Genomic DNA, 19270 nt, shown 5'->3' with positions numbered 1-19270 from the left:
ACGGCTACAATTCATTATTGCAATATGTGTCGTAAATAATTAACTAAGAAGTTCATTTGTCAATTTTTGTTAATTATTAGAATATTAGTTTCAATTTCGTGTGTTACTAATGTCCGTTTCTTCGAATAACCAAGCTAAGCGATAAGAATTATGCTACCTGCTACAAGCAATTTTAAAAAATTTTCGTAAAGCCTATAATTTTGAACACCCAGTATATACAGGGTGTCCCAACTTTCTTGCACCGACACTTAAATATATGCAAATGCCACGTAGCTGGACAGAACCAAGGTAATGTTGTTTGCCGTCGCTTACAGATACTCAATTTTTTGCATTAGATAAATAATTAGATAATCATTATAATTATTAATTATTAATCAATTAATAATAAACAATTAGCTTCTCAGATATTATATTTAGATGAAAAGTGTCAATCAGAAAATTATAGAGCAACAGGAAAAACTCCCGATACAGCTTTCTGTTGCCCAATAAGTGGTACATAAAAGTGTTTTTCCGAGCGTGAAAGAAACTCGCGGACACACGCATAGTGCCTCGAGCGGCTAGTTGTGCGGCAATTTTGCGTGTATTCGCGGGCTTCTTTCACGCTCGAAAGAAAAAAGAAAAAGAAAAAAATCAATTTTATGTTGCACGTATTGAGCAATAGAAAGCTGTAGCGGGAGTTTTGAGTGGCAGGAGCGTCGAGTGCCATTTGTTCTTTGGACAGTACTTCCGGTTCACCTCCTGAGATGATCAAGAGGTGAAAATAAATAGAAAAAAATAGTACAGTACAAAACTCACGAATTTCATTAGAGATATGATACCAGAGCATAAGTTTAGCTATAAGTTGAGTTACTGAAGTGTCTGGAATAATTAGAATTAATTAGCTGAGACGACCGGGGACGCAATCCAAGTAAATCAGAAAAATAGAAAAAAATGGTTCATTTCAGAATTCATGACTTTCATTATAGATATGATATGAAAGCGTAAGTTTGGTTGCAAGCTGACTTGCTGAAGTGTCTGGGATAATTATAACTAATTAGCTGAGACCAGATTAAAAATAAATCAGGAAAGAAAGAAAAAAAGTAGTACAGTGCAAAATCCATCGGTTTCTTTATAGACATAATATCAAAGCATAAGCTTAGTTCAAGTTGAGTTACTGAAGTGTCTGGAATAATTATAACTGATCAGAAACCTCTTATTACTCCTTGCCAAAGCACAGAACATCAACGCCGGGATGCGAGTGCCAAAAAGAAACACCTAAGTCAAAGTTTAGGGTTGCCTACTCTTTTAAGCATGAAATGCTTTTAGCTCCCGTTGTCGGCGATCTTCAAGTGACCTTGAGCCAAAAGCCAAAGCTGTTATCCGGGCATTCAAAACGAGAACATGCCGGCAAGTTGAAAATGAAATTTAGTCATCCGTAGGCACGAGTACAACTGTGGCATGGACGTAGAGTGCAATATAGCGTACCGTACATGCAACGCATTGTACTTGATATAAACAAAACATATGAGCAAACAAAATATTAAATAGTGTCTGCTTGACACTGGCTTTGCCACACATCAAAAACCACTATGACAAGTTGCGAGAATAAAACGAGATCATCCGAGCAACCAGTCAAACTTCAAAAAAGGCGGTCTCTGGCACCAACCCTTTACTACACATGCTAGTTACTCTCCAAACAAATTACAAAAAAAAAAATATTGCTTGCGAGTTCTTCCCAATGTTTCTTGACAATATCACTCAAGCTGTAACTTCTATTACGCTGAAGTTTTATTTGTAATTTCCAATGGCGACGTTCAAAAGGCAGAAAGATACAGGGGCAGATAGAGTGGGCCGATCCTGGAGGCAGTGCAGAAAGGGTCCAAGATCAATGGCACCCCTTTCATGTGGGCCGATCCTGGAGGCAGTGCAGAAAGGGTCCAAGCTCAATGGCACATATCCCCTGTGGGCACGCGGACGCTTCCTTGAACTGCCCTTGTCATACGTGGGACCCAAAGAGACAAAATCAACAGCCCTTTCTCTGTCGAGAAAATGGAGTACTGACTATTGATATGTTGTTGGCATATTGTTGAGGAATTGTTGACACAATATACTTTCAATAATGCCTCAATAGTTATTGAAACGTACACAACAATACCTCAACAATAATGTTGTTGAGCGCCTCACAACCGTAAAGTCATTGACTAATTGTTGTTGACATATTGTTGAATAATGTTGAGTATTATTGAGAAGTGTTGAGCAATATTGACATTGAATATATCTTAAAGCAAAGCTTGTCGCTGTAAGCATCTTACGTAAGCAAAGGCACATTTTACGTAACCAAAGCTTGTCGTCCGATTCTAGTAAGCGAAGCTTGTCGTCCGATTCTAGCATACTGATTCTAGCGTGATGGCATCCGAAGCCCAGGCGAAACGTCAGCGAAGAGCCGCCGACCCTGAATTTAGGGCAAACGAAGCGGAATGCTTGCGGCAGCGTCGTCTTGCCACAAGCTCCCCCAGTTACGACTCGAGAGATAGGCATTTGGTTTAAGTTATGTGACACTGTATATATTTAGTGGTGATTAAGTAAACAATAAAACAATATATATGTGTAAAACACATACACGTCTACATGTGTATGTTTCAGATATATATTTAATGTCAATATTGCTCAACAATTCTCAATAGTACTCAACATTATTCAACAATATGTCAACAACAATTAGTCAATGACTTTACTGTTGTGAAGCGCTCAACAACTTTATTGTTGATGTATTGTTGTGTACGTTCAGTAACTATTGAGACATTATTGAAAGGATATTGTGTCAACAGTTCCTCAACAATATGCCAACAACATTTCAATAGTCATTTTTATAAGGGAAGTACAAGGGGCTCTGTCTACAAGTGACCAGCTACCTGGCTTCATGGTATTCAGCAGGTCATAGCATAGTATGATTCCACAGCTTTACATGCGTACAATCACATGGCGCGATGGAGCGAAGAAAATTGTTCTGCCGCGCACTTCGCACAACGATTTTCGCTGACAGCTTTCACATGCGTCTACGAGAGCGCGATTTCCGTCGCGGCGACGCCGAAGGTTGCCCCCTGCTCACGAAGCATTCAAGCCTGAATCGCTAAATAAAAGCAACGTGGAAACTAGTCAAACAATTAAATTTTCCTATTATTTTTTGAAAATAGAATGCGTACATATTTTTTTAACATTTAAAAGCGTTGATACTTTACGATCGCTTAGTCTGCAGCCGCGCTGAGTGAAACGCCAACGTCCATCTAATTAGGTTGCGAAGCTTGGAACGAAAAGCGTGCCAAAACCTATCGCCAGAGATATCATTTAGTGTTACACGGTTGAAATTCGACTAGGTGAGTGGGGGACAAACACTGAAACTAGCAAACCTTTCTAAAAAATGTTCGAAAATGTTTAAGCAGAATATCTCATGCGAGTAAATATTCCGTTTCAAATATTTTGCTGTACTAAAACAACAAATGTTAATTTTGTTCCTATTTCACAATTTATTAGATCGTTCTTGGTGACCCCTACCAACCAGCGATTCTGGCGCAAGACTTAGCAAGTCTGTGGAAGCCAGCTATGATGTCGTGCGGAATGGCGTTGCTCACTATAGTACGCGGCGGTTTGAGGATGATTTTTTTTCCTTCCGTGTTTCTTGAAAGTGTGGCCTGCGATTCACTTCAGATTGTGCGTGGCCTAGCGCACGGAATTCATTGGCTAAAAGTGCAGGTACACGTTTTTTTTTTTTTTATCCTGCAAGTTCACGGCTGCGGCATCCGACCCGCTGTGTTTCGTCATGACAATAAATGCGGTACGCTCCGCGAAGAAACATCGCGTTATGTTCGTTCACTGTCCGTAACACAGGCTTTGAGTGTCCGACGGGAAGTAAATTAAGTCAATTCTTTCCTAAATCATAATGTGCGGCAATGTTGTCTTGTCTGATAACTGTTGGATATCAATACATAGTGTCGCCCGGAATTTATTGTGAATGATTCTGTGAAAAGGTTTCCCATATGTTGTTATACGACTGTGTGCTGGCTAAAGTACTTTTATTCATAGAAACAAGTTTTTCGTGGTCAATTATATTCGTTGCATTGTGCTAGACGAAATAAGTGAAGTTTTGTTGTAACCACTGTGGAACTGTCATTTATTTCCGTCCTATTCGCTCAGCTTCCTAAGGTATCTACTGGAGCAATTAGCGACAATAACAGCGTAATTATGATGACATTAATACATAAACCGCTCCCATAGTTCCTTTGACACGTTGGCGTTTCAGCTGAGTCGAGTCGCAAGCTCGCCTTCGCATCAAATGAAAAATAACTGCTGGCGTAGCGGTCGAATTGCCGAACGCTGAGGAAATTCAAACATTCGCGCCAAGCAGCCTAAGATCTTGACGTCACTACAATTTCCGGTTGTGACGTCACTTTTTAGTTTTTATTTTTTGCTTGCTGTTAGATGTCCCTCCTATACGTAGATGGTGACGTTTGTAACGACCCGCCATTTCCTTCACATGTGGGCTTCTATTGAAGCTACGTTACGAGTTTATATATACCTTGGAAACGCAGCACAACGCCGAAAGTAGGAGCGTGCGGTTTGTGCGGCGTCGGTGGGATGATTTCGTTTAGTAGTGTATAGTTTTGTTGGTGCGGTAATATATCGAAGCCACAACTCTTCTCGAGGAGGAGTATTTGCTTGTGCAGAAGAGGAAGTAACTATTGAGTGTGGAAGCACCTGGCACAATTTGTAGCGATGAAGAGGTTCACGACTGTGACGATCAAGTGGGTACGTGCCGTATGTTGAAGGCGGCGTCTGCTCCCGACCTGCATAGCGTGTAGCCTCTCGTTTTAAACGAATTGTGTGAGCTGGGGAAAACAAAAAAAATTTGGACACTTAAGCTTCGCCTTTAGAGAGGAACGCGATAGCGTTATCGGGCCCCGTTCGAGCCCCATTATAGAGCCCCGTTGTAAGCTGGCTTTCCCACTGTAACCCAGAACTTGGGAAAGGCAGCTTACAAAGAGAAAGCTTACACCAAAGTCGGCTTCACTTTTAAACAGAAATGCATTGCTGGGAAAACGTTATTGCGGGGTCAATATAAGTCATGTTATATTACAATGTGAAGGTCCTAGCACCTTTTTAATTAATTTATGAATTGTTTGCTATGGCCCCGACGCGTGCGCGTGGCCAAAACGCATTAGACAGGCGAAGTTCCAATTTGACCTTCCGAGGATGCGAGCGCCATCTGGATATAATTTTCGCAAGCAAACTACACGAGCGTGCAGCTAAAGGTCTGGTAGAAATGCTTGAAAAAAGGTTTGTGTTTGAGTTTCCTCATAAGTTTTCTCGTACATTCAAATTACAATCCGACGCCACCATGTCAATAGGTTGTGATTAAGTCGTACTTTACTGTTTTCCTGCCGGATTTCATTATGAGAAATTCAATTTTTGTTCACCAAAACCTTGTGCCTTGTGGAGGGCCTGCGTGGTTGGCTGGTTCGGGATGATTTTCTCCGCCACGGACGCCGACATCGCACGCCAGCACCGACGCCGGATTTTCTGCGACACGGGTACCTTAACGCTGTCGCGTTAAAATTGTTCATGATGCTCGTGAGGCACAGGCACAGGTGGGTATACGCGCTGTTAAAACATCACTGAAACTGGCGCACGGCATTGCTCCGCTGAGCCAGCTGAGCCTCCACCACGCGGTAAAACCGGAAACCGCCCATTTCGACGGCGCTTGCTGTTACGTCACACGTTGCCCCGCCAACATCAGGCCAATCACTGCGACTCAGCGACGGCGCGACCAACATGTTGGAATCCCGTCGCGGAGAGCCCGCGATGTCGCGGTGGTCACTGAGCGACGGAATTCGCTGTGTCGCCAGTGTCGCTGAGTGAAAATCGCGCCATGTGAAACAGCCTTTAGCCCGCTCAGTGCGGCGTAATGTAAGCTCTGTCAACGCCGAACGAAACCGCCTACGCTTCTTGCTGGGTATGTTTAACCTATCAACGTCTGACCTGAGCCCGTCGTCATAAACAACATTGATTTAAATAAAGACACATACCACATGAATGGTCATTTTCTACCATCTTTATTATTTGGTCACGAATGTGACTATAGCTTTGTGGGAGCTATGGTAGATGGCCATAGGTTCTGTAACAATGCTTGAGCGGTAATGGGCTCGAAGGCGGCGGGAGGCGTTAGCAGCCTTCCGCCGCCTTCGAGCCCATTCCTGTCTTGGCTCACACCGTCGTTCTTGCTAGGCATGCTGTTCTACCTCGGTAAGCAGAATACGCTGTCTACCCATTACATGACCAAAACGCAACTAAGATAACGTGCCTATGCAGTGTGTGACGTCCCCAGCCAAAGAGACATATCCATTGGCTATTAAACGCAGCTAGGGCACACCGGCAATACCATTTTGCTGCTTTTGCTTTTCATCGAGGCTACGGCGCTTTTGGTCTACGCGCTCGGTCTATGCACGCCACGATCAGCTGGAAACTATAGCGTATAACAGCTCCGCTGTAAAAAGTAGCTCGAAAAACACGCGGATTAGTAAAGAAATTACAAAAACATACGCTGACTCGTGAACTGTCAGTGGCGAGTCAGCGCCTGTGTCTGTCGTTTCTTTGCTCGTCCACGTCTTTCTCGCACTACGTTTTTTGTTAAGATGAAACTTAGAAGGCCCGGCACAAGGCTAATTTAACCCTCTTATGCCACTTAATGGCATTAAGGCTGCAAAATTCTTGACTGATTCTGCCAAAATGTAGAGGCGAATTTTGTTCATCAAACCATATAAAGGCACTAGGCAATGAAACCAAGGAAAGCATAGGGTTAAATAGCGGTGGTTATAATATAAAGGACCGCTTCCCGCCCTGCAGTTTGGGCAGGACATCGCACCGTGGATGGCGTACTCACGCTTCTTGCTCTTGCAGGCCACTCTCACCGGAGTGTTTTTTTCCGTCTTTCACGAATGGAATCAAGAACCGCTTGCCAGCTTACGCCAAGGATTCCCCAGCGTACTGGATGCCGCTTCTGAATTAAAGCCGCTGGCCTAACTGGCAACAAGGATCCACTTCCAAAGCGACTTTGGCGACTGGCGGAGTATATAAAGGGCCGCTTCCCGCCCTCCAGTTTGGGCAGGACATCGCACCGAGGATGGCGTACTCACGCTTCTTGCTCTTGCAGGCCACTATCACCGGGGTGTTTTTTTCGTCTTTCACGAATGGAATCAAGAACCGCCTCCCAGTTTACGCCAAGGATTCCTCCAGCGTACCGGATGCCGCTTGAAGATTAAAGCCGCTGGCCCAACTCGCAACACCGATCCACTTCCAAAGCGACTGTGGCGACTGGCGGAGGATATAAAGAGCCGCTTCCCGCCCTCCAGTTTGGGCAGGACATCGCACCGAGGATGGCGTACTCACGCTTCTTGCTCTTGCAGGCCACTATCACCGGGGTGTTTTTTTCCCGTCTTTCACGAATGGAATCAAGATCCGCCTGCCGACCAGCTTACGCCAAAGATTCCTCCAGTGTACTGGATGCCGCTTCAGGATTAAAGCCGCTCGCCCAACTGGCAACACCGATCCACTTCCAAAGCGACTGTGGCGACTGGCGGGGGAATAAAGGGCCGCTTCCCGCCCTCCAGTTTGGGCAGGACATCACACCGAGGATGGCGTACTGACGCTTCTTGCTCTTGCAGGCCACTATTCACCGGAGTGGTTTGTTTTTTTTTCGTCTTTCACGAATGGAATCAAGAACCGCCTGCCGACCAGCTTACGACAAAGGTTCCTCCAGCGTACTGGATGCCGCTTCTCGATTAAAGCAGCTGGCCCAACTCGCAACACAGATCCACTTCCAAAGCGACTGTGGCGACTGGCGGGGGAATAAAGGGCCGCTTCCCGCCCTCCAGTTTGGGCAGGACATCACACCGAGGATGGCGTACTGACGCTTCTTGCTCTTGCAGGCCACTATTCACCGGAGTGGTTTGTTTTTTTTTTTTCGTCTTTCACGAATGGAATCAAGAACCGCCTGCCGACCAGCTTACGACAAGGGTTCCTCCAGCGTACTGGATGCCGCTTCTCGATTAAAGCAGCTGGCCCAACTCGCAACACAGATCCACTTCATAAGCGACTGTGGCGACTGGCGGGGGAATAAAGGGCCGCTTCCCGCCCTCCAGTTTGGGCAGGACATCACACCGAGGATGGCGTACTGACGCTTCTTGCTCTTGCAGGCCACTATTCACCGGAGTGGTTTGTTTTTTTTTCGTCTTTCACGAATGGAATCAAGAACCGCCTGCCGACCAGCTTACGACAAGGGTTCCTCCAGCGTACTGGATGCCGCTTCTCGATTAAAGCAGCTGGCCCAACTCGCAACACAGATCCACTTCATAAGCGACTGTGGCGACTGGCGGGGGAATAAAGGGCCGCTTCTCGCCCTCCAGTTTGGGCAGGACATCACACCGAGGATGGCGTACTGACGCTTCTTGCGCTTGCAGGCCACTATTCACCGGAGTGGTTTGTTTTTTTTTCGTCTTTCACGAATGGAATCAAGAACCGCCTGCCGACCAGCTTACGACAAGGGTTCCTCCAGCGTACTGGATGCCGGTTCTCGATTAAAGCAGCTGGCCCAACTCGCAACACAGATCCACTTCCAAAGCGACTGTGGCGACTGGCGGAGGATATAAAGGGCCACTTCCCGCCCTCCAGTTTGGGCAGGACATCGCACCGAGGATGGCGTACTCACGCTTCTTGCTCTTGCAGGCCACTATCACCGGGGTGTTTTTTTTCGTCTTTCACGAATGGAATCAAGAACCGCCTCCCAGTTTACGCCAAGGATTCCTCCAGCGTACCGGATGCCGCTTGAAGATTAAAGCCGCTGGCCCAACTCGCAACACCGATCCACTTCCAAAGCGACTGTGGCGACTGGCGGAGGATATAAAGAGCCGCTTCCCGCCCTCCAGTTTGGGCAGGACATCGCACCGAGGATGGCGTACTCACGCTTTTTGCTTTTGCAGGCCACTATCACCGGTGTGTTTTTTTTTCGTCTTTCACGAATGGAATCAAGAACCGCCTCACAGTTTACGCCAAGGATTCCTCCAGCGTACCGGATGCCGCTTCACGATTAAAGCCGCTCGCCCAACTGGCAACACCGATCCACTTCCAACGCGACTGTGGCGACTGGCGGAAGATATAAAGGGCCGCTTCCCGCCCTCCAGTTTGGGCAGGACATCGCACCGAGGATGGCGTACTCACGCTTCTTGCTCTTGCAGGCCACTATCACCGGGGTGTTTTTTTTCCCGTCTTTCACGAATGGAATCAAGATCCGCCTGCCGACCAGCTTACGCCAAAGATTCCTCCAGTGTACTGGATGCCGCTTCAGGATTAAAGCCGCTCGCCCAACTGGCAACACCGATCCACTTCCAAAGCGACTGTGGCGACTGGCGGGGGAATAAAGGGCCGCTTCCCGCCCTCCAGTTTGGGCAGGACATCACACCGAGGATGGCGTACTGACGCTTCTTGCTCTTGCAGGCCACTATTCACCGGAGTGGTTTTTTTTTTTCGTCTTTCACGAATGGAATCAAGAACCGCCTGCCGACCAGCTTACGACAAGGGTTCCTCCAGCGTACTGGATGCCGCTTCTCGATTAAAGCAGCTGGCCCAACTCGCAACACAGATCCACTTCATAAGCGACTGTGGCGACTGGCGGGGGAATAAAGGGCCGCTTCCCGCCCTCCAGTTTGGGCAGGACATCACACCGAGGATGGCGTACTGACGCTTCTTGCTCTTGCAGGCCACTATTCACCGGAGTGGTTTGTTTTTTTTTCGTCTTTCACGAATGGAATCAAGAACCGCCTGCCGACCAGCTTACGACAAGGGTTCCTCCAGCGTACTGGATGCCGCTTCTCGATTAAAGCAGCTGGCCCAACTCGCAACACAGATCCACTTCATAAGCGACTGTGGCGACTGGCGGGGGAATAAAGGGCCACTTCCCGCCCTCCAGTTTGGGCACGACATCGCACCGAGGATGGCTTACTCACGTTTGTTGCTCCTGCAGGTCAATTATTTGAACAATGCAGCTTGCGTTAAAAGTAGCAATTACTGCTTGCTAGCGGCGTCGTGCCCACCATATCTGACTGATTTGCTGCAACATACGAAAAAATTTTCGTCTGGTATGTGTTGTCTTTTCTTTGATCTTTAACTTATGGTTTCTGGTGACGTTGAATTTAATACTGGTCCCATGAACAAGGCCGAAGCCGATGCGTTTGCCCTGGCCTTGAACACCTCACAGGAGCTCGAAAATGACCTTGCGACTCTGTTAACCGATTTACAAGCTAGTGCTGATAAGCAGGCTGCCGCTTATGAGGAAATCAAGCAACTAAACGCTAGAGTGGTGACGTTAGAAAATTCTATAGCATCACCGGGAATTGCGGAAACCAGGATAAATGCTGATGCTGACCGCGTCGGTTCGACCCAAATGACGGCCACAACATCCAAATGTAACGACACGGAAAACGGATTGCGGCGTTCAAATCTCGTTTTCTTTTTTTTTGGCCTAGATGATGATCCGAAGGAGCATTGGGCAGCGTCCGAACAGCGCATAATCAAGTTTTGCTCAGAAAAGCTGAGCGTTACACTAACAGCTCAACAATTTGAGCGCGTACACCGACTTGGTAGATTTGTTGCCGGACAACGAAGGCCTGTCATTGCTAAGCTAACTTTCTTCAAAGGTAAAGAGCGCATTTTGTCTTGTGGACCGAGGCTTAAGGGGACAGCGTTCTCACTCCGAGAAAATTTTTCGCTGGCAACTCGGCAGGTCAGAAAGAAGCTAATTGAATTAGCTAAAAAACAGAATAAACCCTTTAAGCTTTCGGTGGACAAACTACGAATCGGCTCTGTAACATACATCTAGGACGGCATCGCTAAAGGTGTCGTCGAGTTAAACAATTAGCTGCGTCAAGGCACGTGTGCTAGCTCTCATCTAACAGCAAAGCCATTTTGTAATGTTCCTTCTTTATCAGTGTCATTTGCTAACACACGTAGAATGATGTCGAAGCGCGATCTCATTTCAAGTTATCTAGATGATGCTGACTCCGATGTTATCGCTTTCACTGAGACTTGGATGTATTCCGCAGTATCTGAAAATGAAATAATTGCCTTAACAAGTATCTAAAATACATATAGGTGTGATCGCACTTGCAAAAGAGGAGGCTGTGTCTTGTTAGGCATAAAAAAAGTCTTCCGTCATTCCTTGTGAATTAAAATTCCGATATTGAAGTTGTCTGGGTAGCCTGCATGGTATTTTCTATCAAGATACTGATTGGTTGCTGTTACCGTCCACCAGGTTTCAAAAGCTCTTTTAATGATCAGTTGCGCATTGGCATAGACAAGGCATCTGATCTCTTCTCCGCTGACATTACCTATCTGTTTGGTGACTTCAACTGTGCTCTAATTGACTGGGAAAGGCTTTCATCACCATGCAACATCTCGACCAAATTCATTAACTTGACCCTTGACTATAACCTCACCCTGACTGTATCGCAGCCAACCCGTGGATCTAACATACTAGACCTTATTCTTACAGACAATCCTGAAACAGTAGTTTACATAGAACATTTAGACGGATTTAGTGATCATAATTTGTTTCAACTCACCTGAAATGTACCTCTTCCTGTATCTAATACGTCACCGAAGCTGATTCGCGATTATAATAGAGGCAATTACATTGTCATCACCACTGAACTAAAAATGCTTTTGGAGCATGAGATGCTACCGTTATTTTACGACCGATCAGTTGAAAAAAAATTGGTCGATGTTCAAGGAAAAAATGTCCTGGTTAATTGACATGTACATTTCCCGCATTACAATCAGTAATGATGTATCGAATCCATGGTTCACAAAAACACTTAAGCAGATGAAGGATAAAAAAAGCGGCTTTACAAGTGCGCCAGACGCGTTAGAACGCCTTCATCGTGGACTGAATACAAAGCCTACCTTAAATCATATTGCATTGCCGTACGTACAGCAAAGGATAAGTACTTAACGGCCTCCCACAATTACTCAAGAACAATCTAACAAAGTGTTGGAAAACAATAAGCCCTAGACAAGAGAGTAATCACATTCTGTTGCACAATGATAACGCAATCGCTGTTTCTGAGAGTGATTGTTCAACGCTTCTCAATTCTTTTTTCACGTCTGTATTCACAAGTGAGGATACCTCTAATGTAACCTTTGTACATGATTTTGACTACGATTACATGGCACCGATAAACATCACGGTAGGGGGCATTGCTTCGCAAATAAACAACCTTAAAGATTCTTCTTCTTGTGGTATTGATGGAATAAATTCTAAGATACTAAAAAAATACCACTTCTGTTTCAAGCGTCATCCTGTTCCACATATTCAGGCAGGCCTTAATGTCTGGTATGCTTCACTTCGACTGGAAGATCGCGAAAGTGGTACTAATTTACAAAAATGGAAGTAAAACCTCATGTGAAAACTACAGGCCCATCTCTCTTACCTGCATTTGCTGCAAAATGCTCGAACGCGTAATTGCTTCGCATATTTTTAGACATCTCGAATCTAACAGCTTTTTTTCCGCAATCAACACGGTCTGAGAAAAGGCTTTTCGTATAAGACACAGTTATTTGAATTTACATCCAATATCCACCTTCATATGAATCACTACTTACAGAGCGATTGCTTATTCCTTGACTTTTCTAAAGCTTTTGATCATGTTGCATATTACCGCCTCATATCTAAACTTGCTGCGATAAAATTGGACTCCTGTACATTGTTATGGCTACGTAACTTTTTGTCTAATCGGGAGCAATTTACATCTGTTAATGACTGCGATTCCCCCAAATCTAACGTTACTTCTGGTGTGCCGCAAGGAAGCGTCCCTGGACCTCTGTTGTTTTTACTTTATATAAATTATCTGACTAAACACATATCGTCATGCATACGAATATTCGCCAAAGATTGCATAATCTATTGCCAAATAGCCAACAGTGATGATCATATAGCGCTCCAACGAGACCTAGATATCGTGAACTAGCGGTGTAACACATGGCTCATGACAGTAAACGTGTCAAAGTGTAAAACAATGTCTTTCACCCGTAAACCTGTTAATTCGCACTTTATCTAGCACATTAACAGTATTATATCCCGGACTGTACAATATAAGTATCTTGGTGTGCACCTTACACCTAACCTAACATGGTCTGAGCGCATTACGTGTATCTCCGCCAATGCATCCAAATCATTGGGGTTCTTGCGCCGGAACTTGCGCAGTGTTCCAACTGCCTTGCGTAAACTGGCTTATTTAACATTCGTGCGACCCCAGCTTGAGTACGCGCCTCCCATTTGATCACACATCAGAAATACCTAAATAACGCATTGGAAATAATTCAGAATAGGGCAAGTCGTTTCATTACTCATAATTACAGTTCCCAGTATAGCATAACGGAGATTAAAGCCGAAATATCATTGCAGTCGTTGAGTACTCGCCGTGATATTGCATTGCTGTCATTATTCCATAAATTCATTCACTCTGACAGAATATCCCTACCATGCTTGAAACACCACGTCTTCACACCGCGCAGATTAACACAATAATTTCAGCTATGCCCGCGTATATGGCGTGACGCAAGCACTTAACTTTTCAACACTGCCTCGCGTTATCCGCCTCTGGAACTGCCTTCCAGATAGCATTGCTTCGCTCACAAATCATGACGCTTTTTGCTGTAATTTGACGAAACATTTTTCTTGGCACTGATCGCAGTTTTATCAAACCGATGACATTTTCAATGTATTGTCGCGCGTTATGGCTTTGTTATTTTTTATTTATTTATTCACTTTTTTCTTTTTCGCTTTTTCATAATATGCAATGTATAAAGTTCTTTGTAACTATGTAATGTATAATGTAACTTGTTTTCACCTCTTGTTTTTTCGCAATGATTATCTGTTCACTTCTTTTTCTTCTTTTTTTTTGAAGATATGTCTGGTTTTTGTTATATGCAAATTTCTTCGTCTTGTGCCTATGTTTGATTCCTTGTAGCATCGATATCTTTAAACCGATTCTATGTATTGTTAACGTACGCCTCCCTCACCCCATGCCTCTTCGTAGGCTTTTGAGGTATTTCTAAATAAAAAAAAGAAATAAATGTAAAAAACAATGACGAAAAGGGCAATGGAAGTGGAGCTTTCACTTCAATGCATAATATTGCAGTGAAAGGGGAAATGCAAGCCTTACACACACACACACACAGATATATATATATATATGTATATATATATGTATATCAGCCAACATAATTCTTTCGTGCCCTACCCGAAAGCACATATTCCAAAAAAGAAGCGACAAACGTTATGCAGTGCTTTAGGGACATTTCGGATGCAGGACCGGCCTTCCACTTCACTTCTTTTATTGGGATAGCAATTACATGGGCATACCAGGCGCATTTCTGCCGTCCTCGTCAGCGTATAGCTGTAATGCTCCGTATAAAGACCAACGGCGATAACATCGTCGCCACATACGGTATGCTGTACTTGGATCAATCTCGCGGGCTAGGGAGAAAAGCGGGGAGGAAGCGCGCGGATTTTTCGTCGTACTCAAGGCACCGCGGGAAGGCGAGGAAAGGGGAGCGCGTTCTAGTCCTGCGGCGGCTAAGAATGTCCATCAGTGTCCTGTTAGTCCTCCGCTTCCATATCAGCCGAACACGCATGCATCTCCAGGCCTGAGGTACTATTACAGATGCCAATACTTCATTTGGCAACTTCAGCAAGAGGATCGCGTCAGCTTCCAGGCACGCTTCAGCATCATAGGGAGAATACCATCTGGGCATGCCACCAACCCCCGCCAGGCACGCCACAGCCCGATCCCGATCCAGCTCGCCCTGCGTGATACGATCACAACGAGGTGGTGGAGAGGGAGGAGGCCTTGCAGGTTTCTCATTACCAGACTCATGCCCTGACTCATGGAGGCCGTCTACAAACTGCAGCTTAGTGGCAGGCGCTTTGCAGCCAAGCGCAGGCGCTCTTCGGCTTCAAATACCTCCCCGGTGGTTGGGTTCCAAAGCATTGCTGTTTCCTTTCGAAAAAAAAAAGAAAGTGTCCCTGGATAATGAAATGGTGCTATTCTTTTCTGCCTCTGACGTTGTCACTTCTGCCAAAATATTACGCGTGTTTTTTTGTCAAGACATGTCCTGGAACATGCATGCTAATTTCATTGCTAGCAAGCTGTCGCATGTTATTTGTCACATGTGCAATTTCAAACTTTGGCTCGGTACGAAGGTGCGCTGATTATTTGTGCCCACTACCAGGTGGATGACAAACATGTTGCCCGCTGCGTGGGCAGCATGTTTGTCAGCCACCTCATTTATTCCTGTTTTTTTTTCTGGGGCACTACATATGCCACTAATACTAACCGTCTCTTTGATTTACAGAAAAACCAATTGTTCGCGTTATTTGCAACGTGCTCTTTTGTAGCTTCTCAGAACCACTAATAAAAAACTTGGTCTAAAATTAACAGATTTTTTTCATCATCACTTAGCGCTCGCCAATATAAAACAATCGAAACAGAACATAACGTGCTTATCTGCTTTTGCAAACCTTGAGGGACACTCTGTAGCATATAACACCCACTAACCGGAGCAATGGCTGGTGTCCCATACATGAACAAATTATGAACGACAAATGATTGGTCATTCTAGTCCCAGCTTTCTGCACAGTTTTGCTGCACAAAGCTTGAATCGTAATAGAGGAATCCCCTTGCTCTGCGTAACAATGACATACTCACTTCATGAATTATCAATTTTTTATAGTGATTTCTGATATCTGTACGTAATCTCTGTGCCCGTTGTCATGACATTATTGTTGGTTTCCTTCTCGTTTTTTTTCTTTTTCCCTTCTAAGATATCTGGGTCATACTTTTTGCGTGGTATCTACAGATGTCTCGATATCATTCATGTTTTAACCTGTACTGCCGGCTGCAACTATGATTTGTCGGCTCATTTGGACTAGTGAAGTATACATTTCTCACGATTTTTATACTAACGCCATCGTATTATCTACCACGCTCTGCATATGAAATTTCTGATTGATTCTGAAAAAAGCTCACCAGATGATACCGGTGAGCTTGCGCCTATACGTTGCAGATGACCCTTCATTACGAAGGCAGAAAGAGAACTGTTGAATGTTTTCTATGTACTAATTTCTATTCCCGGCTTTTTATTATGAAAGTACTCAAATATTCCAACACATTGGGGTTTAGGTTCTACACTCGTTGGTAAGCTTCAGTCCCCGTAGACAAAACTATCAAATAGATTGCAGTACTGTAGGGCAAAGGACGCTATAGCCTGTAAAAATCTATAGCCCTCGTCGTGAAAGCAAGAACGAGAGGCAGGCCACCCAGCTACGACGAGCCCGGCCCCTGCATCACCCTCAACGGGACGCCAATCCCGAAAGTCGATACGCTACGAATACTTATTCACAAGGACGGATCCGGAGCGGCCAGCCTACCAAGGCTACAACGGCCCTTTCGCAACTCACGCAGCACGTCAAGAGGATCTCAAGCCAAAGAAGCGGCCTCAAGGAGCAAGACATGCTAAGAATACTACAAGCACTGCTCACCAGCCGCATCACATACGGCATGCCGTACCTGTCTTTAAAGAACGCAGAGATTGAAAAGATGAACATCATGATAAGGAAGGAAATGAAAGTCGCCCTGGGACTCCACCCCTTGGTTTCTACTACACATCTCCTTAAGATGGGCGTCCACAACACGTGGCAAGAGCTCGCTGAAGCGCACAAGAACAGCCAACTGAAACGACTCAAGCTTACAACCACCGGAAGATCAGTACTCCGACACCTGAACTACAACGAGACGTACGTCGCAGACACGGACAAGAACGAACGAATCCCACAGGACGTTCTAGGGTCCCTCTGCATTGCACCCATCCCGCGCAACATGCATCCCATATATCACAAGAGTAGAAGGCAAGCTAGAGCCAACGCCATCAAACTAAGATTCAAGCAAGACCAAGACGCCAGCTACACCGACGCGGCCAAGAATCCTCATCGAAATGCGTGCGCTCTCAGCGTCGTAAACTCCCGAGGCCGCGAGTTAGCATCAGCAACCATCAAGGCACGCAACCCGAAAACGGCGGAAGAAGCGGCAATCGCTCTCGCCACCACCACATGCACAGACGCAGCAGTCATTTTCACCGACTCCGATGCCACCAGTAGAAACTTCTCGAGGGGCCGCATCTCGGCTGATGCACTCAAGATACTAAAACGACGTAGCACTCCGCTCCTGTACACCTGCGTAACGTGGGTACCCGGACACGAGGGACTAGGAGGTAACGAAGCGGCCTACACCGCTGCCCGCGAGCACGTCAGTCGGGCTCCCCTCGCCCCACACGCCCTCCGACCCGCGGCAGAAGAGGTGGAAGCCGTACCCAACAACTATTCGGCGATATATTGCAACACTACAGGCTCGAGCGCCACGTGTACCCTCCACCGCACCCAAACCTCGGCAAAGAAGAAAGCGTGGTCCTCAGACGCCTACAAAGCAATACTTACACTCACGGAACTATAATGCACCGCCTCTACCCGACGCTCCACAGCTACCTCCACCCACTCTGCAACATTCCCGACACACTGGCACACTTGCTCTTGGAATTCCCGTGGCATGAAGACAGCGAAATGCAGCCGGAAATGGACGCTAACCGAGCACCACAAGCAAACGAAGACCACCTATTCGAAACGTGGGAGGTCAGGCTCGCCCTCGGGGACCTGGAAGAACAACGACAACTCGTCGCCAGGGCCAAGAGGGCAGCCGAAGGCGGAGGGTTCCTGGACTAAATAACCTTCCCACCTCAGGGTGATACCGGCCCTAGCTCGGGACACTGTTTCAACAATAAACGTTTCTCTCTCTCTGAGAAGTTGGTCTCTCATAATCATTGCCTTGCCGTAATCCCTGTCTCCCTGCTTATTCCGTGTGTTTTCTAGCGCCGCTTAGCGCTTACAGCTAACTGCTGACATGCTTGAACACAGTGCCATTTGTTAAAATGTACAGGAATGTAAAAACTGTATATGTTACTTAAGAAATGGCATTAAACCACGACTGTCGCTAAATTACGGCTAAGACCACATCTTGCACGCAAGGCTCGTGAATAGACTAAATTCTGGCATGTCTACTGCGAGTGATAGAATTTTGCTTGTTTAGAGCATTATTTCATTTTGAATTCGTAATAATGGTTGACAGCAGCAAATAGAGAAGACAACAAAAGCTTCGAGATTAAGTTTTAGGTAGGTTTTTCTGAGTAAGGAAATAATCTTATAGGCATTTTGTTACACCTTACCTTTATAATGGCGGGCCGTAGGTTCAAGTCGAGCCACTTATTCTTGCAGGCGAAAAACATGTTCGTTACCATTCTCGTTGCCCTCGCTCGGTCGAGAGGATCTAGAAAAAAATGGCTGCGGCTTAGCTCAGATAACCCTGGATATGCCAAGCGAAAGCTTTGTTTAGGCTCTAAGTCTTGCTTTCACTTGCTTAACCTTTAATTTAGCTTTAATTATTATACTTAGGTATGCACTCATCGTAAAGCCAGGTATAAATTATAAGCCGACAAGTCCAAGCGTTTTGCGAGCCGAACGGCTGAGTCTTTCTAAGTATCCGACGCTAGCTTCGCGCGCTTGGCATTCCGGACACTCTGCAGTGAAGCAGCTCGCTGGGCGAAATCCGTGGGGTGGCCAGACGCCGCTTGCCGAGGAGTCTCAAAGCCGCGCAACGCTCAGAGAAGACGCTGGCCACGCTCCCATCCATACCGAGTTGGGCGTTCCTTTTAGCCAGCCGCGCGGCATGTCACGTGGTCAGGCAGTGACCCAGCTGCGGAGAGCGCATGCGCCAAAACGGGGGCGGTGGCGGAGCTCGGCGCGGTGAGTCTCGTGATGCTTTGCAAAAGCTACGGTGCAGCTGCGTTCAATTGAAGGTCAAATTGGTGGCCACGGCTAAACTCGGCTCGACTGGGTTAGTAAAGCTTTCGCTTTAAAAGCGGCAGAGAGAAAATTACAGAATAAATCTCCAGCGAAATGCAGAGAATGCACCCGCTGTATATAAGGGTGTTCCAGTTAATATCCATCGCGGTAAAAAATAACGAACACGAGGCATTCCGCGCAAAGATAACGAAGTGCATGTTTACAGTCGATTGGAGCAGCCGCCAATACTTTTTTGTCGATGGCATTCAATTTATTATGTAATTGCAATTAGCTAAT

General features: G+C 45.8%; 1 protein-coding gene across 1 annotated transcript in view; it reads right to left on the bottom strand.

The window, feature by feature from the left end:
- Positions 1-18455, bottom strand: part of LOC125943078 (uncharacterized) — a 78955-nt gene extending 60500 nt beyond the window's left edge. The window contains exon 1 of the mRNA XM_049661439.1: positions 18358-18455. Within this exon, the coding sequence (XP_049517396.1) occupies positions 18358-18429 (72 nt within the window). The 5' untranslated portion in view covers positions 18430-18455. The remainder of the gene's footprint in view (positions 1-18357) is intronic.
- Positions 18456-19270: the final 815 nt, after the last annotated feature.

The sequence above is a fragment of the Dermacentor silvarum genome, chromosome 2, assembly GCF_013339745.2.
Source record: "Dermacentor silvarum isolate Dsil-2018 chromosome 2, BIME_Dsil_1.4, whole genome shotgun sequence".
NCBI lineage: Eukaryota > Metazoa > Arthropoda > Arachnida > Ixodida > Ixodidae > Dermacentor > Dermacentor silvarum.
Note: the sequence above shows the minus strand (reverse complement) of the source record. Positions and strands in the feature narration are given on the sequence as shown.